This window comes from Neomonachus schauinslandi, chromosome X (assembly GCF_002201575.2).
Source record: "Neomonachus schauinslandi chromosome X, ASM220157v2, whole genome shotgun sequence".
Taxonomy (NCBI): domain Eukaryota; kingdom Metazoa; phylum Chordata; class Mammalia; order Carnivora; family Phocidae; genus Neomonachus; species Neomonachus schauinslandi.
In genome coordinates this window covers 111,788,520-111,815,572 of record NC_058419.1, presented here as the reverse complement: position 1 = coordinate 111,815,572, position 27,053 = coordinate 111,788,520, and the positions used below count along the sequence as shown (strand labels likewise).

Genomic DNA, 27,053 nt, shown 5'->3' with positions numbered 1-27,053 from the left:
GGGACCATGACCTGAGCCGAAGGCAGAGGTCATGGTCCCGGGGTCCTGGGATCGAGCCCCGCATCGGGCTCCCTGCTCTGCGGAAAGCCTGCTTCTCCCTCCCCCACTCCCCCTGCTTGTGTTCCCTCTGTCTCTCTCTCTCTTTCTGTCAAATAAATAAATAAAAATCTTTAAAAACAAAAACAAAAACCCTAGATTATTATTTCAGCCTTAACACACACACTTGCCACTCATCTTTGAGTCCAGATTAATAAACGTCCACCACTGTGGGTGAACAGACACATCCAGGCAGGGAGCACTGTTTGCCCCATTGTAGTTATCTTCAGGGGCTGGGGCAGCCCCAGTCCAAGGTCAGGCTCCTCACTTCCCCTGGAAGTCCCTTTTAGGGATCCAGTTTTAAAAGGTAATGGAGGGGCACCTGGGTGGCTCAGTCTGTTAAGCGTCTGCTTTTGGCTCAGATCCTGATCCCAGGGTCCTGGGATGGAGCCCCGAGTTGGGCTCCCTGCTCAGTGGGGAGCTTGCTTCTCTTTCTCCCTCTGCCTGCCTTTCTGCCTACTTATGCTCTGGCGCTCTCTGTCAAATAAATAAAATCTTAAAAAAAAAAAAAGGTAATGGATTCAAGATTACATCACCTATATTAAGGCCCGGTTTCCCTACATTCTCTCATTAAAACTCCAGTCTTGAACTTGCCCGGAGAGAATGTGCCATTGCCGCCACCAGAATAAAATATCTTTAAAAAATACCTTTTTTAAAAAGGTGATAATCCTACACATTATTTTGAGCTAGGAAAATCTTCAAAAACAGCTTTCTTACTGTAACATACCTCAGTAGACGATAATCCCAGTATGGCTAAGCAAAAGGACAAGAGAGGGAAAAAAATCAAGTTAAAAAAAGAAAGAGAAATTCAACAAAATTATTCATTCCATGGAAAAGTGAAATAAAAATAGTCACATAAAAGTCAACAAAGCCCCTTCTGGAAGAAGTCAAACTAAGTAAATATCTGCCAGGAATAACATCCACAGATGCTGAGAAACTAGGGACAGTAAAATTAAACAGACAAGGATAATAATTATTATTATTTTAAATTGAACTCTCCCCCCAAAGTGTGGCTCCAACTCACGACCCCAAGAAGAGTCACATCCTCTACTTACTGAGCCAGCCAGATGTTCGTATTATTTTTGTTCTTTATAGAATTTTGGAAAATACATTAATGTAGCAAAGAGGGAAAAAAATGCACCTGTATTTCTTATCACCAAAGGCAACACTGTTAACATTTTCATATAAATATATTCATAAAATTTTCATAAAATTCATAAATATTTCATAAAAACATATTTGAGAACCTACTACCTAAACAATGCTTACAATTTACATTTAAATTATGCTTACAATTGTTACATTTGACATTAACAGTGCTAGTTTTTCCCTTTACTTATTAACCCTTCATCATCATCATCATCATCATCAACATCCCTAGTGTCTGCCAAATGTGCTATTCAGAAGCTGATTCCTAGCCCTCTCCTCCTACCCCCAGTGACACACTTGGGTTATTTAGGATTACCACATTGTTCAGAAAATCTTTTTAAGGTTTGTTTATGATGTACAGGAAATATCAAACCACAAAGTACAAAGTACAAATACTGTATAATTAATGTGGGAAAACTAAGTGTGCAAAATTTAACATAAAACTAACATCTGAGGGGCGTCTGGGTGGCTCGGTCGCTAAGCGTCTGCCTTTGGCTCAGGTCATGATCCCAGGGTCCTGGGATCGAGCCCCGCATCGGGCTCCCTGCTCGGCGGGAAGCCTGCTTCTCCCTCTCCCACTCCCCCTGCTTGTGTTCCCTCTCTCGCTGTCTCTCTCTCTGTCAAATAAATAAATAAAATCTTAAAAATAAAATAAAATATTAAAAAAAACAAAACTAACATCTGAACTATCTTTATAGAAGTATACATAAAGAGAATGAATGCACAATTTATTTTTTTAACAGTTTTTATTTAAATTCAATTAATTAACATATAACATATTGTTGGTTTCAGAAGTAGAGGTCAGTGATTCATCAGTCTTTTTTTTTTTTTTTTTTTCAATTCCTCAGTCACACCAGCCACATTTCAAGTGCTTCCTGGCCACACGTGGCTAGGGGCTGATGTACTGCCCAGGTACAGAACATTTTATTAATAGCAGAAGGTTCCATTAGACAGTCCTGGCTAGTTTAAAGCACCAGAGCTCCATTTCCCATTTTCAACCAAACGGAAACCTTCATTTCTTTTCCGATTATAAAAGCAACACATACCTATTATAAAAATCTTGAACAAAACTTGAGAGTAGGCAATAGGAAATAAAAGTCCCTCCTTAACCATTTTTCCTATCTAAAAGTTGAATATGATGCCCACGAAAAAAACCTTTCAGGTTGTTTTAGAGAGTGAAGGAATGGTCTCATCTTTTGTGTCACAATTATAAAAGCTATCTTTTTCAAATTGTGCCTTCATTTAAATACTACATATTTACCTATTCTGCAAACCACTTTTTAATGTCCAATGTGAGCCTGGCCCCACATCAGGGCCTGGGCTTTCTGAAATGGAAGCCTCGCTCTTTGCCCGCAAGGGGCTGGAGGGCCCAGGAGAAGACAGGCCCCTGGATGATGCATGTGGTGAGTATTAGGCCAGGTTATGCATAGGCTGCTGTGGGAGTCCAGGGGAGCATATCTTTTAGTCAGAGCACTTCAGGGCTACCCCTCACCTGTAGTCACCAAACTTCTGTCTCCCCTGAGCCCTTGTTCACGGGTTATTCATTCCAGAGATTCCCTGGTCTGCCTGTTAAGGGCAGAATCGATCCTCTCAGGTCTCGACGAAGGTTAGGAGTGCCATCTTGGAGGCCAAGTCCTGTGCTGGCAAAAGAAGTTACTGACTTCTTATTTTCACATCCAATGGACTCTTCCCAACACTGACCTTATGTCTTCATGCTCCAACATGCTCTCAGTCCCTCCCATCTTCCTTTAGCTTCCATCCCACTGTTCACCTGATTCTCCCATCACTCTGAATATCCTCTCAGGATCCTTTGATAGCTCTGCTTCTTCTACCCACCTCATAAAGCTTCCTAAGCCCAAAAGTCCAACTCTTGCTTTGAGTGGTTTACCAGGTATCTCCCCATAGATGTCTCTTACTATCCAAAATTGGACCCAACCAAGTCCTGACACAGTCATGGAGCAACCTGAACTCTCATATGTTGCTGGTGGGGATGTAAGTCAGTCTAACTTCTCTGAAAAACTATTTGGCAGCTTACACTAAGGTGGAACATATATGTGCCCTATGAACCAGGAATTCTACTCGTAAGTAGCTACCCACCAGAAATGCATACGTATGTTCTCCAACTGACAAAAACATGTGCTAGATTACCCTCAGCAGCAGTATTTGTATTAACCCCAAACTGGAAACACTCATATGCCCGTCAAGGGCAGAATGGGTAGGGGCACCCGTGGCTCAGTTGGTTAAGTGTCAGACTCTTGATTTTGGCTCAGGTGGTGATCTCTGTGTCGTGAGACTGAGCCCCGCATCGGGCTCCGTGCTGGGCGTGGAGCCTGCCTAAGATTCTCTCTCTCCCTCTCCCTCTGCCCCTTCCACATGCCCCCTTTCTCTCTCTCCCTCTCTAAAAAAAACAAAAAAAAAAAGAGTAGAATGGGTACAGGTGGCAAATTCCCACCAGCGGAACACTAAACTGCAATGAAAATGGATGACCTGCAACTCCATGCCACAATACGGCCGCATCTCACAAACACTGCTGAGTGGAAAGTCACATGCTAGAGTGGACACACCATATGAATCCATTCGAAATGTACAGAAGCAGGCAAAAGTAATCCATGCCATTAGACTCTAGGGTCCTGGTCACATCTGGAGCAGGGAGTGGCCGGGGAGGCTATCTGGGGGGCTGGTGATATTCTGTTACTTGATTGGAGTGCTGGTTATGTGGGCGTGTTCAGTAGTGAAAATTCACTGAGCTATACACTTACCTGTACTTTTCTGTATGTATGTTGTACTTCAATAGAAAGTTTTTTAAAAATAGAACTCATTGCATCCTTCCTCAAATTGTTCTTCTCCTCTGTTTCTTATCTTACTGAATGGCTTCACCATCCATTTAGCACCCCATCTAGAGACTTGGGGCTTGTCCTAGTCACCTTTTTTCCCTAAACCCCCATATCCAGTGTCAAGCAGGGGCCTTTTTCCTCTCCACGCACCCCCCCCGTCACTTCCTGTGTTAGGCCCCCACTCTTCCTGCTCCCATACTCTCCCTGCTGAAGGGAGAACTTGCCTCATCCACCCTTCATGCTGCCGATGGAATGGAATGCACACCTGATTGTGGCACTTTCTTGCTGCAAAACCCTTGCTGGGTCCTCATTGCAAGGCTCCAGGTTCCATCTCTCACTTATTAGTTACATGGCCACATCTCTCCATTTCCTCATCCCTAAAATGGGTATGATAATCATGTGTCTTTCAAGGGGCCGCCATGATCTATCTCCTGCCTGCTTCCCCAAATGTATCTTTTGCACGCTCTACTAGCTGCCATTCATCGCGTGTGCCAGGCTGTTTCATGCCTCCGGGCATATCTGTCTGGTTTCGTGGCTTTAAAGGCTCTCATCTTCCAACTTTTCTGCCTGCCTACCCCCTTCCCTGTGCAGGGGACTTCTTCTGTCCCCCCGCCCCCGTGTACAACTCACCACTTGCTCTGGCTTGTGTCCTGCCTCTCTCTTGGGCACAGGTTTATCTAAGCACTTGTACACTTAGAGAAATTGACATAAAAAACATGCCTGGGGCGCCTGGGTGGCTCAGTTGGTTAAGCGACTGCCTTTGGCTCAGGTCATGATCCTGGAGTCCCGGGCTCGAGTCCCGCATCGGGCTCCCTGCTCGGCAGGGAGTCTGCTTCTCCCTCTGACCCTCCTCCCTCTCATGCTCTCTGTCTCTCATTCTCTCTCGCAAATAAATAAATAAAATCTTAAAAAAAAAAAAAAAAACATGCCTGAAATTGACTGGTCCCAAAGCATTTATTCTTTAAGTAATATTCATTATCTACTATATTCCAGGCCCAGCTTTGGGTGCTGGGGATATAGCAGTTAACAAAATAGGAGAAGGGAGGCGCCTGGGTGACTCAGTCCATTAAGCGTCTGCCTTCGGCTCAGGTCACGATCCCAGGGTCCTGGGATCGAGCTCCGCATCGGGCTCCCTGCTCAGTGGGAGCCTGCTTCTCCCTCTCCCCACTCCCCCTGTTTGTACTCTCTCTCTCTGTGTCAGATAAATAAATAAAATCTTAAAAAACAAAAATAAAAACAAAACAAAATAGGATGTACATCATAGGGTGTATATAGTCTAGGCTGGGGGTGTTGAGGGCTAATGAATGAATGAATAAAATATCCTGCAGTGAGAAGGTGATATTGGAGCAAAGACCTGAAAGAGGAGGGAGACCTGTGAGCAAAGCACTCTGGGCAGAGGGAATAGCAAGTGTAAAGACCCTGAGGTGGGTGGCTCCTGGGTGGGTACTTGGTGTGCCCTAGACAGAGTGAGGAGACTCTGGGGCTGGAGCCGATGAGTAAAAGAGTTTTAGGAGATGAAGGGGCAAAGTGGGCGGGGGGGGAGGTATGGGAGGCAATCCGTGCCAGGCCTTGTGGGCACGTGAGGACTTTGGCATTTAGCGGGAGTAGGTCCTTGCAGGGGTTCGAGGAGAGGAGGGCCAAGACAGATCGGGGCTTGTAAGGCTCCCTCTGGCTGCTGGGTGTAGACTGGATTGCCTGGGCAAGTTGGAAGCAGAGAGCCCAGTGGGGTGAGCACAGACATGGGGTCGGGAGCCTATGGTGGCTTGGCCCAGCTGGTGGCAGTGGAGGGGAGGAGAATGGCTGGATTCTGACCGGCTGTGGAAGGTAGCCAACAGTTACTTGCTGACAGGTGACAGGGGTGTGAGAGAGAGAGAGGCTCAGGGCCTGAGGGACCGGGAGGAGAGAGCTGCCATTTCCTGGGGGAGGGGAAGGTTCCCGGAGGAACAGGGACTGGGGGGGATGGAGTGAAGACATTCCCCCGGAGAGGCCTGCGGGACACGCAAGCGCTGAGGTGGAGTGGGCTCCGGGCTGGCAGCTCCTGGAGCTCAGGGGAAAGCCCAGCCCGGCTGGACACTGCCCTGCGCTCCTGGCAGGGGGTGTGACGTGAACCTGGCGCCTCCGTCGCGCAGCTGCCCCCCAGGAACCGCCAAGTAGAGGCGCATACGAGTGGTTGACTTGATTTGGGGGTTGGTGATCCCGGAGGCGCTTGGCTCCACCCCATCTTCCAGAGAAGCTGGGGATGGCTGAAATGCAGAAAGGCCCTGTCAGTTGGGCAAACGTCAGTCGTGCCAAGACCCTCTTGGGGGGCAGGGGGGCGGTCAGAGGGGAGGCGTGTGGGTCACTGACAGTGTGGCCTTAAAAACCAAATCAGTTTGGCTCAGAGCCTGTGCCTGTCGCTGAGGAGGGTTTTTGCAGCTGCAACTAAGCAAACCCAGAGATCGAGCGAGACCCCTGACTGCTGTGGCCTTCGGGGCCTTTCCCTTTCCCCAGGGTCACAGGCGGGCCCTGGGGGTGCTGCGTTCTGCAGAAACAAAGCAGGAGGCCGAAAGGAAAGGGAGGTGGGGCGTGTGTGTGCGTGTGTGTGCGTGCGTGTGTGTGTGCGTGTGCGCGGTTCTGCCACTGTGTCCCCGTGGGGAGGAAGAGTCCTAAGAGGAAGGCCTGCTTTCAGAGCCACTTCCCGAGTTCACTCAGATGTTGGGCAGACTTGTGATGTTTTCTCCTTCCCAGGCTCCCCTCCCCAGAAAGCGTTCGTCTATAGGCAGCCTGGGGATCTGAGGCACCAGATCCTTATGGAAATGAGCAGAGAGAGAAGGAACAACAAGTATTTTTCAGGAAAATCTGTCACCAAGGGAGCAGCAACATGGCTGGAGAGTCCCCGAAATGATTTCCTCACCAAAAAGCCAGTGAGCAAAAAGCAAAAGCGTGTTTGACTACAACATCTTGTAATACCAGAAAATAACATTGCTGGAATGAGCGACAGAAAACAGGTCAGCCTTGAAAGGAAAAAGAGGAAAAGATTTTGATTGTGTGGTTGCATATTTTTCTCCCTCCTGGGATTGTGTTTGAGATTTCTCCCCATGTTACGGGTGTCCGCTCGAGCGTCTGGGATGTGTCCCACTCACTGATCTTAGATTCATGCAACATGGGCTCATCCTGCCTTCTGCCCTTTCGCCCAAAGGGCCGCTCCGTGGGGAAACCCTTGTTATCACAGCAAGAAAATTCAAGGCTTGCTGTCTCTCAAAATGTACCTTGCAAGCTCAAGAGGAAAAGTGGGCATTAGACACACATAGGAAAGACTCTTTGAGTCTTTTTGATGGATGTCACTAAGTCCAGAGCTTTCCTTCCCATGGAAACAGATGAAGCTGAGGAGAAAAGCATAAAATTATGAATGGCAAAAGCTGTCAGTAACTAGCTTCTCAACTCCTTGAGAACCAAGAGTAAGACACAGGAAGAAAGCAGCAGGCTGCAATAATGTCCCTCTCGAAGAAGAAGAAAGAAGGAAATTGTCCTGGTGTGAAAATGTTGCTATTTGTGGCTACAGGCATATTCCTGGGTAAATCTGTTATCTGTACATGCTTCAACACAGATGAATCGCAAAAACATATGCTAAGTGAAAGATAAAAGACCATATGTTGTATGATTCCACTTAAATGTAATGTCTGGAACAGACAAATCTACAGAGACAGGAAGTAGATCGGCGTTTGCCAGGGGCTGGGGAGAGGGGGAAACGGGCTTAATGTCTACCGGTTTCTTTGGGGAAGGGGGGGTGACGAAAATGTTCTAAAATTGGATTGTGTGAGCCACAAATCTATAAATACACTAAACACCATTGAATCGCACATTTTAAATGGGGGAATTTAATGCTATGTAAATTACATCTCAATAAGCTGCTTAAAAAAAAACTCTGCTGTCACCTGCAAAGGAGACACACCTGTAAGATGAGGCTTGCTTTAAAAAAAAAAAAAAAAAAATATATATATATATATATATATATATATATATAAACATGACCAAGTAATGGATCTCTTTATTTTAATAAGGTGAATTTTTAAAAATCATCATTTGCATTGAACCCAAGATGTACAATGTAAGATAAATAGAAGCCTGCCTCCGTTATCAGATATAGGTAGTGCTTTACGATGACAGCGTCTCCGTTCCCAAATGAACCTTCACCCAACGCACAGGTGGTGGAGTCAATCCATTTATCTTAGTTCACTGTAATAAGGAGCTGCTGCCACCGTGAAACAGAAACAGTGAAGAGTACATTAGACAAAGAACCTTTGTCTTCCGGTTCCCAGTTGTGCAATAGAAAACATTTTTCCCCTGTGCTTTGGCCTTGATTCTCCCTCTGGATGGGAAGCTGAGGAAGTGCAGCAACCGCATCCTGTATTCCTGTATTTTTTTCTCTGCCTTTTGAGCATCCCTCTAGCTCAGGGTAGAGCACACAGGTCGCTAAGCCACACTGACCATAAAATGGTCCCTGGACCACCCCGTGGACCACATTCCAGTCCACCCAGCCAGATGGTATTTTCTGCTCTTCATGGAAATTTCTGGAGCCCCTCAGCCAAGCACACAGATTGGTAAGAGATAGAACAGGAAAGAATGCTGTGCTCCGGGCCTCCTGACAGCGTGTCTTTTATTACAGATATCTCCTGAATGGGCAGGTCTAATTTAAAAAGGGGTTGGTAAACTTTTATAGGGCTTTTTCCTATTTGGGGGTCACAGAGCACAGATGTTAGACTCAGCACTGTGAAAGTAATAAAGATCTGCCCTGCGTGTCAAATTCTTACACAGTGTTTGGCCCATAGCAGCGATTCAGGGGTGGGTTTTTAACGAACCGACAAAAAACTGAGTGGATGGATGGATGGATGGATGAATCTCAATGCCGATCACACAGAAGAGAAATCGGAGGGTGAGGCCTATGGATATCAGAGAACCGGAAATATGGGAATCTAAGCTTTGAAAGGTTCTGTTTAGATTTTCTTGCTGAGGAAAGCGCAAGGAGTAAAAGAAAAACGACAAAACACCCGGAGCACCTTCAAGTATTGAGAGTTCCTGAGACAAATCGCTGACTCTTCATTGCAAAGCGGAAAAAAAACAAAACCAAAAACAGACAATTGGTCTCAATGATCCCTACTTAAGAAATGTATTTGGGTTTGCAAAATGACCTTGGGATTATATTCATACAGATCTTTCCAAATACTGAGAACGGTGACGAAATACCAAAAGGCATGCGATTGGGGGAATCACGGAAGCACATACTCTACCAATAACGTCTAATGGGAGGGCAGAGAGGAGCGTGATTTAAACCAGGAATTCTGACTCCACTTGTGTGAGTTGCGTCCCGTCTGTCCACCGGGTCATTTGCAGAGTGGAGAGGCCTCCTCCTTCCCGCCCTTCTTATTTATTTCCTGTGACACGCATAAATACACAATCACCTCGAAGAAGACATTCAATCAATTTCTAATGTTCAGAATGCATCTAGAAAGGAATTCTGAGCCAACAGGTCCTTGAGAGTTGAGAGAGGCACGAAGGACTATTATTTCAAAGGTTGAGAGAGAATTTAAAAGTTGAATTGGATGATATCTTAGAGATTTGCTTTTAATTTCTCCTTATTTAAGCATATTACTCCTGCCAGGGCCATATTGAGAAATTTAAAAACGATTGAGTGTATAGAGTCTTTGGAGCTTCCTGACTCTCCGTTGGATTATGCTTTCTATTAGAGTTCAGTGGTAGTCGGCATGTTATGTTAATCCATATTTAAACTAGAGTGACCTCACGTCCGGATTTGCCCGGGACAGTCCTGGTTTACACCTGTTGTCCCAGCAGAATTATTAATAGCATCCTCTTCCGCTCTCAGTAGTGTCCTAGTTTGGAAGATTAAATTCTACAGGCACTCTAACTTTGACTCCTAAAAATTTTCAAGGCTACACCACACTTTCTTGTTAATTGTTGCAATTTATAGTTATTTTCTACAATTTCTGAGGCCCTTCCTTCTCCCTGTCCCATATCAAGCATCCTTGGAACTTTAGAAGGCTCCTCAGAGAACCAGAAAGCCCGTGGTGAAACCAAGAGAACCACATCCACATAAAGACAACTGTTGTTCATTAACAATGCATCTTGACCAATTAACATGCCTTGCTAGTTAATGATATTTTAATTATTCAGGTTGCATCTCTATTAATCAGCAAAATTACTAATTCAATTGTACTATTAAGTATTTGATAAATGCTAATGTTTGCACAGCACATACCTTCATAGCCGAAGAGCAGTAAAAACAAGAAGCCTTCTATCTTGCGTGGCATGCTCCGCTTGTCCCTGGCTGCAGCTCTACTTTATCCAAGTGCAGAGCTTCCCCAGGAGCAGGGGCTTAACTTGAGCACTGGTCTCATTAAGGATCTTATTCCATTTAGTTCTTAGGGCTTTGGCTGAGCCCTAGGAAGTTAACCCACATCCTGCCTCAACAAGCAAGTCTCAGAGAGGAGTCTAATGTCAACTGAGGTTGGTTTAGCAAAGGAAGATACTGGTTTTACTCTATCTTTATTTATTTATTTTTTAAGATGCATTTATTTATTTTGAGAGAGAGAGTGAGCTAGCAGGGGGAGAGAGAATCCCAAGCGGACTCTCCACTGAGCAGGGAGCCAGACGTGGGGCTCGATCCCACAACCTGAGATCATGACCTGAGCGGGACCCGAGAGTTGGTTGCTCAACCGACTGAGCCACCCCAGGCGCCCCTATGGTATCTTTAAATCTAAGAGAAACAGTGGAGGGCAAGAGAAACTACAATCAGAAGACCCAGGTCTTAATCCTTTCTTTGCCATCGTCTTCTCGGGGGGTGACCTTGAGCAATTTCCTGCCAAATCAGCACTAACGTCAAATTCTATGAAAGGAACATGGATTTCCTTCTTGGAAAGCAACTTGGCATCATGTTCATACCTATTCACTCAGGAAAATACTCAGTTTGGGAGGGGGAGATGGTCACACACAAAGACGTACCTTGCTTTGTTATTTATAATAACAAAAGATAGGAAACAATCTACACGGCCAAGGTCAGGGGGTTCAATGTAGCAGGTAGAGTTAAGAGCACTGATTCCCGTGCCAGACTGGGTGCAAATCTCAGCTCAACCACTTGTCATGTGACCTTCGGCAAGTTACTTGAGGTCTCTGTGCCTCAACTTTCTCATCTAGAAGATGATGATAATAATGCCTACTTCATAGAGTCAGTTTGAGGTTCAAGTGGGGCGATTACATATATACTTAAAACAGTGCTAGACATAATTAGTTATTATTATTATACAGCCATTAATAATAAAGTTGATGGGTTAAAAGGGGAGTTGTTTAATGAGTACAGAGTTTCAGTTTTGCAAGACGAAAAAGTTCTGGAGATCTTTTTCACAACAGTGTGAATATATTTAGCATTACTGAATTGTGCACTTAAACATGGTTAAGATGATAAAAAATAAAACAAGTTAATGAAACGATTGTGATAATAGGGACAAACGTGTGTTATACTCTTGATTTAGAAAAGGATGCAAATGTACACATTGTATGAGCCAAACAATGTGGAAAAATGCAGAGAAAAATACCGAGTTTCCCCTTCCCTTTTTGGTTTTGGGCCACCACGATTCCACCACAGCCCCCAGGGTCCCAGACACCTTCCCTTCATTCCTCTTGTCAAAGATGAAACAGGCCAATCTAAAAAGATACTAATGACCCCCCCCCCGAAAGTGTAATGAACTATAAGGAGGAACAAAAAGGAGCTAGAGAAACACTTAGTCATTTAGTCAGTATTTATTGGGTGTCTACAAGCCCGACATTTACTCTGTACCGTGTACAGATTCATCATTACACAGAGGAAGGTCTATTCAACAAACCCTACTGCTGTATTAAAAAGTAAAGGACTATTTTACCCCTGCTCTGCATTTTAGAGTTTAATGAAAAATTAACCCTTTAATAATAATAATAATAATAACAATAAACCTGTAATAATTCAACCGCAGTCAAAGCGCTTTTTCATTGCCATATTTCAGTTGGAGGCTTTGGGGCCGGGTGGTCTTGCTTCCTAGGAACTCTGGATTTTCTCAGGCCGCCCTGGCCCCGGGCGGGGACGTCCTCGGGACTATGACACGACCAGGCACCCACCTCTGCTGTTGCTGATGGGAGGAGAGGGTATTTGTCATTATGCTTCTGCAATAAAAACATATCCCCCCCCCCAAAAAATTAAAAATTAAGAAAAAAAATTTAAATGTCCCCAAATAGAAAAGTAAAACAAATATCATTTTTAAAGGAGTAAGAAAAGAACTTTGTCTTGCTTTCCGTTTTTTTTTGCCTGTGCACTCAAATGTTAAAAGTGGAAGAGAAAAAAGGAAGCTCGCACCCTTGGTTCCACTGGGGCTCGAACCCAGGACCTTCTGCGTGTAAAGCAGACGTGATAACCACTACACTATGGAACCTCCGCGTTACAAGGTCGCCATCATTAGCTTATTCATAGTCTCACATCCGAAACAGCGCCTCCGCTCAAAACCCGCCTCTCGGCCGTAGCTCCACCTCCCCCGTGGCCCCGCCCCACCTGCAAGGTAGGGTGTTCGCGGCCAAGGCCCCGGCTCCGCCTGTGGCGTTTGGGCTTCTCGCGTAACCTGCCCGCCACGTTCGTCACCCCTGTGACCAGGGCGAGGCCAGGGCTGGGGTTACCCTCCTGAGAGCCGCCCCGCTAATCACCCGTCCCAAACTTTCTGTCAGCGCGAGGCCGGCGGGACCCGCCCAGAGGGCGGGCGGAAGCGGACCGTGCCGCGACCACGACCGCTCTAGGCAGCTTCCCTCGGCTGGCGAGGGAGCCGCGCTTTCCCGGTTTATCCCTGGGCCCCCTGAGCCGCTGCCGGCAGCACTGGGGGGCCTTGAGTCCGGAGCGGGGCGGACAGGAGCGCCACTTGGAGCCAGAGATTCAGGCAGCGCGGGGTTTGGGTGTGGGCTGGGGGTCACTGTCATTTTGGCATTTCTGTTGCCAGGGTTGGAAGAGGCCGCTGGTTAGTGGGCCCCTTGCCCGAGGGTGTAGGCTCCTAAAACTCCCCTGACATTTTCACCGCGTTCGTCCTCTCCCGAACCCCCCACCCCCGCCCACGGGGGCTGAAAGTCGCAGGACTTTTGATGGCCCCTATGTGTCTGGGCTAGGGTGGGGATGGGAGGGCCGGTGTAGACGGGCCACCCCTTTACGGCTGGGGGTGATGAAGCACCGCCGCAAGAGTTGAGGGGCCCAGTGCAAAATGAAAATGCCAGGTTCCTTGTGCATGAGTTATTAGGAACTCCAAAACGGTGAAAAGCAGAGCATTAGACCCAGCGCCGGCCCCTGCGACCCCACAGGTCGTGGCCCGTGAACCTGTCGCTGTGCTTCCGGGACTGTGGGCCCCGATCAGATGCTGGAACCCTCCATTACGAAGGGCTCCTGTGTGGTCTCGCTTTTTAGTTTTCATTGTCAGTGCCGTTTGCCCTCCCCAGTGCCTTTGGATGGATCTTCGTCACGGTCCTAGGATTGCTCACCATCCTCAAGCTGGAAAACCCACTGACGATCAGGCATCTCTAAGTGCTGAGTTGAACATGGCTGAAGGCTGGGGCTGTCTTTCCCTGGCGTCTTCCTCTGAAGCTGGCAGAATGATGGAGAGATGGTACTGATTGTATGAAAGCAACCCCTTCAGCCAATTCCTGTCTTCCTGGGAAGACCCCTGGAAGAAACAGGTGGGTGGAAGGCACACTAATCTGGGGGGCATAATCTGGATTCTAGCCCTGCCCTGGTTACTCATTAGCTATGTGCTCTTCAGTTCACCTCCCAAGCCTCAGTGTCCTCCTTTGTGAAATGCGTGGGTTGGACTAGATACCCCCACTTCCCCTCTGGGTCTAAATGTTATCCCTCCTTTCCGGGTGGGCAAATGAAGGCAGTTACCTCCCATGTATGTTTTCCACAGGAATAGAGGCAGGCCTGCAGCTAGTGCTTGGGTTCTCTACTACCAGGCTTCCTACCTCCTACTGAGCTCCCTGTAATATTCATCATGGGGCCCGTTGCAGAATGCTTTTTTGTTGATGCCTTTCTCCAGGCCTCTTGAGCACTTGATGCAGATGACCATGAGTGGATAGCCACCAGCAGGAGGATGGATTCATGAAAGCTCAACGTTTCCTGCTAATCCATGAACCATAATGACTCCCAGGATGCCCTATGGTAAGTATATCCCACCTGTTTCCAAACCTCTGTCAGTGCAGAACAAGGCTGCCGCGAATTAGGCCTGAAATTACACTCACAGCTGTGTTTTGGTTTTTCTCTAGGGAATGCTTTGCTGGTCTTCCAGCCTTCTGTCTGCCCTTGCTCTAAAGGATGGGTTCTCCGAGTGCAAGCTTTGGCCAAGTTCCCACACATACTCCATGTAGAAAAGAGGCTGGTGCCCCCTCTGCTGCATGCCACGTAGGTTTCTGCCTTTAGTGAAAAACTCTTGTGCCTTTTTTCCATTCTGACAAGGAGGGAGACTTTTGTTCCACTTTCCTGCTGCCCTCAAAGTGTAGGCACAATCTCTATTGTTAGTAAAGTACAAGATGGTTTACAAAGCACTTTCACATACACTCCTATGAGGTAGCCGTGCTAAGTATGACTATCTTCATTTTTCGGCCGAGGAAGTTAAAGCCGACGAGTCTGAATGCCTTGCCCGAGACCATTCTGCTTATACTCAGTCTTCTGATACCTAAGTGATTTCAGGAGGCTCATGTCTGCAAAGGCTACATGTTGTTCCCATAAGAGTGCCCTTGGTTTCTTGTAATATTTCATAATGCACTCAGGGAGGAAATGGATACCTTTCATTTTTTCCTTTGTAATTTTATTTCATTTTTTTTTAAGATTTATTTATTTGAGAGAGAGAGAGAGAATCTTGAGCCGACTCCCTGCAGAGCGTGGAGCCTAAAGCAGCGCTTGATTCCATGACCCTCAGAGGGTGACCGGAACACGGGGCTGGATCCCAAGACCCTGAGATCATGACGTGAGCCGACACCAAGAGTCAGGTGCTCAACCAACTGAGCTACCCAGGTGTCCCTCCTTTGTAATTTTAAGATGAAGTCCTCAAAAGCAGGAAACAAAAGCCTGCCCAGAAACAACCGTTGGTGACTTTGACCTTGGAAGCGTCAGCATCATGGATAGCCTTTCAGATGGCCACAGTTTTGCCTGGTACTTCAGGCAGTTCAGTCAGATGTGTGAGGCCTGCCCCCCGCCCCCAGGTATGCCCATAAGCATCTGAACAACTATAAGTCAAATCCATCAACAAACTAGTAAATAAGGACTAGAAGTCACTTCAAACTTTTGAGTCCCCTGATTTCTCGGATATTTGGTGTGGCTTCCCTAGCGGATGGCTTCACTGATGGAGAGCAACTCAACCAAGGAAACCATGGCCCCAAACACTGAGCTGACTTAGGAAGCTCCGTTTATCTGGTTACATTTAGAAATGGTTATACTCTGTCTTTCAGTATCGTGCTCCAGTATTTACTAAGACAACGTCGTTACCTTAGTATGTCAGCTCACCTTAATTTCCTCCCTTTTGCAGCTCATCATGTTCGAAACATTTGAAAGTAGCCTATTGGAATGGATATTTGATGTTTGTTGCTCTTTGCCCACCTTCCTTTTCATAGTCATCTACATCCCTCTGTCTTCTTACCCGGCTCAACTTCTGTGGTCATTTTTATCACTCGTGCGCCCTTTTGTTGCTTGTACTTGTTGGCAAAACCACAGTCTGTGAAGTCCAGTTCTCTCCATACTCTGCCCTTGTATATGGCCCCAAGAGGAACACGTATCCAGGTCAACTGATTTCACACTAAATTCTTGACTACTTACCTCAAGTGAACGCTTAATGTAGCCTAGAATCGCATCTACTTCCCCGTCCATTCATTCTCCTCTTCTCCTGAAGGACAGTTTCATATCTTCTCTCCCTGAACTTCCTGTACCTCCTTCCCAGCCTCACAGCTGATGAACCTGCTTCTTTTTTCAATAAAGAGATGGAAGCAATGAGAAGAGAACTTCCACACGTCCCCACCACCTCTGCCCACCCGCCGGTATCTGTGCCATCAGAGATCTCGACCAGGCCTCTTCCTGTAGATCAGGGCTTCTCAGCAGCTGTGTTGACATTTGGGACTGAGTAACTCTTGGTCGTGAGGGTCGTTCTGTGCATGGTAGGATGCCTCACAGCATCCCCGGCCTCTACCCACTCGATGCCCCTAGCACCCCTCCCCCCAGCTGTGACCACCCAAAATGTCCCCTGGTGGGGGGTGAAATCTTGGGGGCCATTTGGTAATGTGTGCAGACACTTTTGGTTGTCACAGCATGGCTGCAGGGGTTGGTGTGCTGCTGACTTCTAGGGGGTAGGGACCGGGGATGCTGTGAAACATCCTGCCAAGCACACAACAGGCCCCCACGGCAAAGCTTACCCAGTCCCCAATGTCCGTAGTGCTGTCGCTGAGAGATCCGGTCCTAGATGAACTGTCTGCATTCCTCTCAAAATCCAGCCCGCCACCTGCTCTTGCCCCCTCCTGGAAATCACTCCAGCAAGTCCCCTTTCTCCTACATCATTATTTACCTTCTCTGTTCTCTCCTTCGGATGAGCCTACGAGCAACACTGCAATCTCTCTCAGCATTAAAAAGAACTCTTGAGGGGCGCCTGGGTGGCTCAGTCTGCCTTCGGCTCAGGTCATGATCCCTGGGATCGAGCCCCGCGTCGGGCTCCCTGCTCAGCGGGGAGCCTGCTTCTCCCTCTCCCGCTCCCCCTGCTTGTGTTCCCTCTCTCGCTCTGTCTGTCAAATAAATAAAATTCTGAAAAAAAGAATAAAAAAAAAAAACAACTCTCGATCCCCTTTCTGCCTGTAGCTAGTTTGATTTGTTTGCTCCTCTTTGCAGCAGAACTCCTAGAAAGATGTGTCCATAGGCACTGTCTCCGATTCCTCTCCTTTTGGAAGCACTTTGCCCTCCTGGCTTTTAGGACCCCGTCCTCTCCCGATTTTTGTTTCCTACCTTGGGAGTCACCGCTTCTCAGTCACCTTTGCACTTGGACTTCTTCTCTATTCATTCCCACCCCCTGGACGACCTCATTCATTTGAATGGCTTGAAATAACACCTATAACCTCATTGAGACTTTCCTCCCAAACTCCGAATCTACCTGCTCCACATGTCCATTTAGATGTGTGTCTAATAGGCATCTCAAACCTATCAGAGCTGCAGCGAAGCTCCTGATGTCCACCTTCAATCTGCTCCCCTCTCTCTTCCTTCTGTCAGATCGCAACAGCTTCATCTTTCCACCTATTGAGGCCCAAAACTTTGAATTAGACTTGATTCTTTTCCTCATACCCTGAATCTAATCCTACTAGCAAATCCTATTGGCTTCCCCTTTAGGATCTATGTAGAATCCGATCCGTCACTTTCTGTGTCTCCTCTGCTACCACAGCAGTCAAGGCCATCATCCCATTTGGCCTGGGTCATTGCCAAACACCTCATATCCCGGCCTCCCAGCTTCTGCCCTTTTCTCCCTATGGAATATTCTCTGCACAGTAGCCAGAGTGACCTTTTTAAAAGGTAAGTTGGATCGTCTCACTCCTCTGCTCAGAACCCTCCAATAGCTCCTCACCATAGCTAGAGTGAAAGCCAAGGGCATACAGTGGCCTGCCAGGCCCTGTGTGATGCGCCTTCTCCCCCGTCCATTACCTCTTGGATTATACATCCTATCACTTTGCCTTTTCTTTTACTGTGTACTCCGGCCACACTTGCCTGCTTGCTGTTCTTCAAACACACTGGGCCTCTTCTGCCTCGGGGCCTTTGGACCTGCTGTTCTCTCAGCCTTGAATGCTCATTCCCTAGGCCATCCCATTGCTCGCTCTCACCTTGCTCAGGTATTTGCCCAAATATCTTGTCAGCAAGGCCTCTCCTGACTGCCCTATTTACAGTTACTCTCCCCCCGCCCCCCCTTCTTCACACTGGAAATGCGATATCCCCCTTTCCTGCCTTATTTTGCTTTGCAAGACTTACTGCCATCTCATTTGCTGGATATTTACTTACTCGTTTTGTTGCTTGTCCCCCGCCATCCTGAACTAGAATGCAAGTTCCATGAAGGTGTGGATTTGGTTCTGTTCACTGCTTTGCTCCACAGGGCCTAATACCAGATACATAGTAAGGGTCCAGTAAATATGTCTTGAATCAATCTGTTCAGGGTTGGGAATCTGTTCAGAGCCGGCTCAGTTACTCCCAATCAGAGCTAATCCTGGGGCTTTTCCCTGAACTCCAAGAAGAGACATTTCCTTGTTCCTCGATCCTTGACTTGAACGTGAGATCATCCAGAGGCTGGAGGTTCTGCTGCCCTCACCTGACTATTGCAATGTATCAGACCGGACTCGTAGTCGCATACAGCGGAACCCTCTTGTTCACAGTACTCACTGCTCTTCCCCCTGTGGGATTTTAACACCATTTCGCCCGCCGTAGGCTTGACTGAGTGACTTGTTCGGCCGATTGAATGTGGGCAGAAGTGATGTGTATCGCTTCCAAGCAGAAGTGTGAAGAGCCAGCTTGGGATTCGCTACTTCAGTGTTGCCCTTTGCTATGGGAAAAACAACGCTCAGAGAGAGGTTGTCCTGAGTCTTAGAGAAAAGACCCCAGGTGATGGAACTGCCGCCAACTTACGCTGGCCATGGAATCAGAGTGAAAAGTAAACCTTGATCATTGTAAGCCATGAAGATTTGGGATTGTTTGTTACCAAAGCCTCACATCACCTAACTGGATTCAACACTTCTGCTAGTTTCACAAGAAAATGAGTTTATTAAAGGATAGTTGGTGGTGTACAGTATCTCCAAAAAGGCCTTGGAGACTCCAAAGCCAGGAATAATGTCTTAATCTCACCGCGGGGCTGCACCAGCCAAGACGCCCACTGAGTACAGAGGCAGCAACTCAAGCCAGTGATGGGGTGCCACGCCTCTAAAAACTGAACCCCTCTGTCACTAATGTTGTCACAAGATGGATTTCATAACCCCGTGGCTCCTCGTGCTGCCCTCTTAAGTGAAGTCTCTGGCGGAGCCTAAGTTACCCCCCTGTGCTCTTGTCTGGAGAGAGGCTGGAAAAGCGAACGTCTTGTTTCTCCTTTGAGGAGGTGGGAGTCAAATGCGGGGAATGGAGAAGGGAGTGAGTGACCACAAAGCATGAAGACATCTGCTGCCTGCCTGAAGCCTAAGAATGGAGCGAGGGGTTAGAGCTGAGAAGGAGAACGATTGGATGCCGTCCTGTAAGGCCTCCACCAAGCCATGCCTTACGTACGCCTGTTGACTCCTCAGTTATTGGAAGAAGGCATTCCCGGTTTTGCTTAGGCCAGCTGGGAGTGGGTTCGCTGACACTCGCGACAGAAGGAGTCCTGATGATTCATGGAAAGTGGATGGGCATCAGCGCAGTGCCTGGCAGTGGGGTCCTGTCTCAGATGCTCGGAAGTTTTGGTTGCCTTCAGTTCCCAGTAAATGGGGAAAGAGCCCCTTCCAGCAGGGCAGGGTTTCGGTGTCATTGTGTCTTGGGAGCCAGCCAGTGGTTCTCAAACACAGCAGGGTACTTGCTCGCCCGGAGCCCAGTAGCCAGGACAGGTGGGGGTCGAGAGTGGGCAACACATCTGGGGTACCGTTGGTTGCTTACCCCCAATTCATTCTTCTTTTCCTCAGTAATAAAGATAAGAATAAACCCTTGTATAGTACTTGCTAGGTATTAGAGACCATTCTAAACTCTTTGCTCAGATTAACTCATTTAATCCACACAGAACCCTGTGAGAAAAGGTTGTCGTGCCTGGCTTATAGATGAGAAAACGGAGGCATAGAATAATTAAGTGACTTGTGTAAGTCATACAGCTAGTAAATAAGGAGCAGGGCTTTACACCAGGCCAGCTGGCTCCGTAGGCTGTATTCAACCTCTACACTGCACTGCCTGATTTTGTTTCATTTGGCAATGTATCCAGCTAAAACAACTTGATTTCCCAGGCTCCCTTGCAGCTAAAAGAGACTGCACAGCACAGTTCTGGCCATGAGATGTTTGGAAGCAGGGGGGCTTCCAAAACCATTTCTTTAAATGAAGGTAGACTCAGGTGGTATGCGTCATTTTGCCCTTAGTTGTTTGCTTTCTGCCTGGAATGCAAATGTGGGTGTTGGAGGTAGAGCAGCTACTTTGTGACCGTGAGTTGACAATTTTGAATAAGAAAGCTACGTGACTCGGCTGAAAGAAAGAAGGTGCCTGGGTCCCAGCCGCAGATTTCGTACTTCCAGATTCTTCGTTTCATGTGAAAAATAAAACCCCTAATTTGTAATGCCGTTGTTTAGTAGGAGTTTCAGTTACATGAAGGGAAAATATATATCTACCGATTCAACATTTCCACATTTTTCACCCTTAGATGTCTCCTATATCATTTTGACAGTGTCTCTGATCTGCCCACCAGTTACTGAGGGGCTGCTCTGTGTCGCAGTCCCTTGGCCTGCAATATGTCTAGGAGCACAGTATTGGGTAGTGTGGGAGTTTGGGTTTTGTTTTTTTTTTTAAGTGTATGAAATGGCCCCATCTCAAGGAGTTTGAAGAACAGTAATTTACCTGAAGGACTGATTTGTTCCAAGCTGTTAATGGATGATAATGGTTTGATGTTGTTTTCCTAACTCAGGATGTTATTGAATTTTAATAGACCCTGTCTCCTCTCAAAGTAGAGACTCAAAAGAAGAGAAGGCAGAGGGGAGAGGGGGCAGGGTGATATGTGAAAAGTCTGTCTAACAGTAAAGATGGCCTCGTGTGGTATTCCTCTCAACGCCAGCTATCTCTAATCTCCAAAATCACTCACAGTCACAACGAGTCACAACCAATGAGCTTAAATTTGGTAGAGATAGCCACCCAGGAGAGGAACAGATCAGATGAAAATCCTTTGTCTTCACCTCCCTTGTTTGTATGTCTTGAGATGCCACTAGTTTCTAAAGTCACTCCCTTGGGACTTTGTAACTGAGCACAGAACAATTTGGCCACTCCCCTCTCCTACAGAATCCCACTTAAAAGGAAATATCTGATAGCTGCATCTAGCCAATGCTAATTGTTGACGGAAATGAAATTGGCTACTCCCTCGACTTGCCCAGCACTTACTATCTTCTTTAGATTTACAAGGAGATTCAACAGTGCACACAATGGGACTTGCCTCTAAGTTGTTCCTCATAGTCTGATGGGAAGATTTCAAGAGTGATGCAGGTGTTAAACAAAAATTATATTATGGGTTTTTATTAGTGATTTTAAGTATTTGTGATTTTGGGGGAATATAATTAGGGTATAGTCTGAGGGCTAATGTAATAATAAAACCAATTAGCAGGTTAACTCAGTTAGAGGCTGTCTGCCGGCTAGCAGCTTTCCTCTGATAAATCCTGTTAAAATTCAGGGGGTTCTATTTTGTGCAGAATGAGCAGGCTGCCATGACAACTGTCTGTGAATACTGTTTCAGTATTAGTCACAGGTTTACAGTGTCAGCCTCTGGGTCCAGCGTTCATTCTAAAACCCAAATACACATCTATTCTTAAAGGAGTTGTCCTGGACATATTTACAAAAAAACAAAAATAAAACACTTTCAATTGCCTGGGTTTTCTCTTTTGGAAAGGAAATATGAATGAATTTACACGATTGCAAATTGCAGATTTTATTGCTGTTCCTTTCTGTTGGAAAGGCAATTTGGGTATGAATTTACATTGTGCTTGACCCTAGGTTTGATTACATAGATGCACTAGGCAAGAGTACGGAAAGTTTCTTTTAAGTCTATAATCCTGGGCGCCTGGGTGGTTAAGCGACTGCAGTCGGCTCAGGTCAGGATCCTGGGGTCCCAGGATCGAGTCCCGCATCAGGCTCCCTGCTCAGCGGGGAGTCTGCTTCTCCCTCTGACCCTCCTCCCTCTCATGCTCTCTGTCTCTCATTCTCTCTCTCTCAAATAAATAAATAAAATCTTAAAAAAAAAAAAATTAAAAAAAAATAAGTCTATAATCCTTATGTTAAATTCTTCTTTTTTTTTTTCTTTTTTCCCCGTCTGACAGTGTCAGAAGGAATCTTGTGATCGCAAGTGACAGACGACTGAATCCAAACCAAGTTAGCAAAACCAGTCTCAAATGAATGTGACTTGAAAATTCGTAAGGTAAAATGTCATGCCGAGATTTCCAATGGAGGGCCCCAGCTCTATTTCCCTGCCCTCTCCTGGTCACCCTTGTACCCCTCACATCGGCTCTCCTCGTGGTGCGGGCCTTCCCCAGAGCACCACACCTGGGGCAGGACAGTGAGTCTAGATCCCAGCGCTCTCTCCAGGAACCCCGAGATTCACTTATATTGCCAGTCTTTAGCTACATGCCCACCTGAACACTCCCTTTTGCCAAGTAAAGGTGATGTGTTCACTGCCTGAGGCCTGAGTTATGGGCCCATCCCTTGACAATCACTGTTGTTTGGGACGTGGGCTCATGCTGATTTGCTTAAGCCTATCAGGGCCTATACTTTTTTTTTTTTTTAAGATTTTATTTATTTATTTAAGAGCAACAGAGGGATAGAGAGAGAGAGGGAGCCAGAACGTGCGTGAGCTGGGGGAGGGGCAGAGGGAGAGGAAGAGGGAGAAGCAGGCTCCCCGCTAAGCATGGAGCCTGATGTGGGGCTCGATCCCAGGACCCTGAGATCATGGCCTGAGCCAAGGCAGATGCTTAACTGACTGAGCCACCCAGGTGCCCCCAGGGCCTATACTTAAAGTAGGGGTGATGTCAATCCCATGGAAACCACAGGGCTGAGAATAAGGAGAGAGTTGATTTCAAAAAGGAAAATTGGGGTACTATTGCAAGGAAGTGAGGGGAATACTTGCTAACCATCTGGTTAGGGAACAGAATGCTGTGCAAATTATAATAGTAACAACAGCTAACATTTATTGAATACTAATGATGAGCTAGGCACTACTAAAACTGCTTTATAGGTATACTGGTTAGAGAATGTGGTTGGCTGCATGTAATAAGGTAAGTGAAATAGCAAGGACTTAACACGGAGGGGTTGGTTTTTATGCCATGTGATATGAAGTCACGAGAGAAGCAACTTCACATTATTATCCATGTCTCAGGCTCATCTTTCAACCTTTCTGCATTATCATTCTCAGCGTGAGGCTCTCTTCCTAATGCTCACAAGAAGGCTGCTCCTCCTCCAGACATCGTGTCCTGGTTCCAGGCAGAATGGGGGAAGGGCAAAGAGGAAAGGGCTCATGTCAGCTGAGTCTTGTCTTTTTTTTTTTTTTTTAAATCAGGAAAATAGCTTTTCTGGGAACCTCAGCCAGTAGATTTCGGCTTATATTTTGTTATCCAGAACTGTGTCACATGACCACCCCTAACTGCAAGGGAACCTAGCAAATCGAATTTTGTTGGCTAAGCCCATTGCCACCTAGAACAAAATTGAGACTTTACTTGTAAGGAAGAAAGGGAGAATGGATATTGATTAGGCACCTAACTAGGCTGCCATGATATATATTAAGTCATTTATTCCTTACTTTAACCCAGTGTGGTGGTACTATTACTATCCAAGTTTTTCTTTTTCTTTTTCTTTTCCTTTCCTTTCTTTTCTCTCTTTTCTTTTTTTATATGCTGGTTTTCTAAGAAACAGGCACAGAGAGGTAATATAAAATTTTCTCAAATTCACACACAGCTGTTACGTGGCAGGTCTGATATTTTTATGAAATAACAAGAACTTACTCCTGGTTCCCTTTCCTAATCCTCCTATTCTGTGCACAGAAAACTTCATTTTTAATTTTTAAAAAATGACAGTAGTTTGCTCTAGGCCCTATATTTTACAACCTTCTCAGGAAAAACAATGCATAGAAATCTTGGATCTCTCACCAGCTTGTTTTCATAGTGTCTTTTTCACATAGCCACACCAGCAGGAATATGACAAACCAGCAGGAATTGTGTTTGGTAGTGAGAAGCAGACCTAAACGGGAGATGTTGGGGAAGAAAAATCTTTTTATACCCTTCAAAGTTCTTCCTGCTGGTCTAAGAATTGAACTGACATGAAGCAGATTTACAGGAGAAAATAAAAATTATGTACATGCAGGAAATCCACACAGACATGAGATCCCAAAGATAGGCATGATGAGGTCTATATGTCACCCTGAACCAAGGAGAAGAGGGTAGGAGTCTGGGACTTCAAAGGGAAGGGAAGCAATTCACAGGAAGATGAAAAAGAGTAGATGTTGGGTAAACAAATGTTTGCTGGGCCACTCAGAAACAATGGGACATAGAGAGGAATTTGATCAAACAGGTCTTGTTAGGTTCCTTCCTGTCTACCATACCTAGTTCATATCATGATATAGTTAGCTATGTAGCGACAGCTCTCTTCCTGGAGCAGGTCCTCTGTATAAATTCTTTTACACAGTTAGGGGGAAGGTTCAAGTTTCTTCATGTGTCTTTTGGGGCCTTGATTGATTTTAGCTGGAAATAATCTCTGTGCCAAAGTGGCACATTTTGGGGTGGCTTGCCTTTGACCTATTTGTTGAATGAATATATGAATGAAACCAAGACAAGAATAAGTGCTCTTAAAGAAAATTCTCTGAAAACTTTTCTAAAGGCTTCACAATGAGTGCTTAGTCCTCTCGGGCAATAGCAGTAAGGCTTTTGAAAAGAAAGCCATGGATCTTTCCCAGGCCTTGTTTTAGCTAATAGTTTCAACGTTCCTCCAAGAAACCAACTGTTCTTTGTTTTCTGTGTTCATGATGCAAAAATGGTTGACAGGGAGGCAAATAGTGGCAGAAAGAAAGCTTGAAGAACCTGGAATCTGCCTTTCCAATAAACAGGAAGTGGTTCTCTCATCCAGCTTGTGTTGTTCACATTCTGTTGGCAGGTACTGTCATATCTGCTTCTGACATTGTGGGGTTGCCAAGGCAACCTATTAAGGAATCATTCTAGAATTTACCTCTGGAAAATTCCAGATGAGGCTGAGGATTTCTCTTTAAGTAAGACCTATAAGCGTGACAATGGATAGTGTCCTGAGCCTACAGGTCAGGCTGAAAGATTCAGCGACCAACAAAGTGAAGATCTAGGAGTCTATTTTCCTTGAACCAGTGCAGAACTGATAAAACTTGGAAGGGTAAGAGCGCTTAATGGAGCAGATGAGTTGAATGAAATCTGGGCAGGCATGGAAACATATGATTGAAAGTTAGCCTTCTTCCTCTGTTTGTTTCGCCAACTCTGGTAGACTCTATGTTTTGTGTATGGTGTTTATCATACTTTAATATGTATTTTTATATATTTTACTATAATTTATATTTGGGCGATCTTTATAGGGTAGAATTGGGTCACCTTGGTGTAGAAGGAGTATTGGCCACCGAATCGTAAGACTGTAATGTTGGGGAGGCCACCTAACCTCTCTGGGCCTTGTGTCCTCTCCTATAAAATGAAGGACCTCTCTGAGCAATTCCAGAGGACCAGAGTGTCTTACCACATCACAGGCTCAGCTAGGCTAAGAACCTCATGATGATCTTGCAAGGGGACTCCACTGTGTGCCTAGATCAGTTTTACCCAATTCCCAGTGCCTTGATATGAAAGGCAGTTGCATAAATGTATATTCTTGTTTTATTTTTGTCTTGGAATGGCAGATTATAGCTCCTGCAGAAGGAAAATAAGAAGTAAGAAATTACCATTACTCTGCCATTGACTCATGCTAGATGTCAAACTGAGATACATGCAAAACGCAAAGCACATACAAGCTAAAGGAACAGATTGTGGCAATATTTAAAAATATCACAACTCTCTAAATAAGCAGTTCTGATAAGCCTATTTGGCATTCATGCAAAATACCCGTAACTCTGAAAAATCTGAATTGTACATTGCCAAGGTAAATTACTTCTACACAGTAATTACAGATGCAAGTAAATTGGATTATATGAGAATACCTGTCTCCCTTGGTTTACAGATACCCCTCTCTCCCGGGCCTCTTCCTTTCCAGATTGTTGCTTTTTTAGTCTCCTTTGTTCCTTCCTCCTCCTCCTTTCCTTTAAATGTCTCAATTCCCCAGGCTTCTGCTTTTGCCCCCTCTTGCCTTCTTTCTCTACCAGCTCTCCCTGGCTCTTTCATCTTCTCCACCCGCCTCAGTTGTTATCCATAACCTGATGACCTCTTAATGAGAATCTATAGACCTGACTTATTTCCTGGGCTCTATACTCAGGCTTCTGCTGCCTTCGGGACATGTAAACTTGTTATTTTTCTCCGCCTCCCCTTCGTGTCCTACCCCTGTACCCACTAATACTCTCTCACAGTTAATGGCATTGCCCACCAGACTGTAAATGACAAGAGGGCAGGGACAGTGTCTGTCTTACCCACCACGGTACACCCAGCACTTGGCGTCATGCCTGGCATAGGGTGGACACAAAGTAAATACTGAAGAAGTGATTAATCCATCTATTATTTCAAACTAGAAACCTCCCTCACTTCCTATACCCAGTCCAGGACCTGTGGGATTTATGACGGGAAAGGCTTTCACATCGGGCCCCTCCTCTCTACCCCCACCACCCCCCGCTTTAATCCAGCCCTTCTCATCTCCTGGATTGTGGCCGGGGCTTCCTTGTCAGTCTTCCTATGGCTGGCTTTCCCCCAGTTCCTCATCATCTGACCCTCAGAGTGATCCTCCTCAAGCTTGAATCTAATCAGAGCACCCTCAGGCTTCCCTTCACTTAGAGATTGAGTTCGCCGTCTGGCAGCCTCACACCGAATCCGTGGAGCTTGTACCGTGTTCTGAGAAGATGAGAATGACTGCATTGCATTGATTCTAAGATGACCGTGTTTTTCACATTTTAGCACCTCTGAGATTGGGATGTGTCTTAAAATCGATGGAGTGTCATGGTTTGATGGGTGGCTTTTTTCCTTCTTCTTGGTACGTAAAATAATGATGTACCTTATAATCGATGGCATCCTAAATTTGCAGAA

The 27,053-nt window shown here is 46.0% G+C and overlaps 1 protein-coding gene and 1 non-coding gene across 2 annotated transcripts in view; both read right to left on the bottom strand.

The window, feature by feature from the left end:
- Positions 1-10,384, bottom strand: part of RS1 (retinoschisin 1) — a 23,165-nt gene extending 12,781 nt beyond the window's left edge. Inside the window, exons 1-3 of the mRNA XM_021683858.1 lie at positions 10,333-10,384; positions 8,918-8,998; positions 824-849 (exon numbers count right to left, since the gene is read on the bottom strand). Of these exons, the coding sequence (XP_021539533.1) occupies positions 824-849; positions 8,918-8,998; positions 10,333-10,384 (159 nt within the window). The remainder of the gene's footprint in view (positions 1-823; positions 850-8,917; positions 8,999-10,332) is intronic.
- A 2,075-nt stretch (positions 10,385-12,459) lies between these two features.
- Positions 12,460-12,532, bottom strand: TRNAV-UAC. The gene has a single exon. It is a non-coding gene; the product is annotated as a tRNA-Val (tRNA).
- Positions 12,533-27,053: the final 14,521 nt, after the last annotated feature.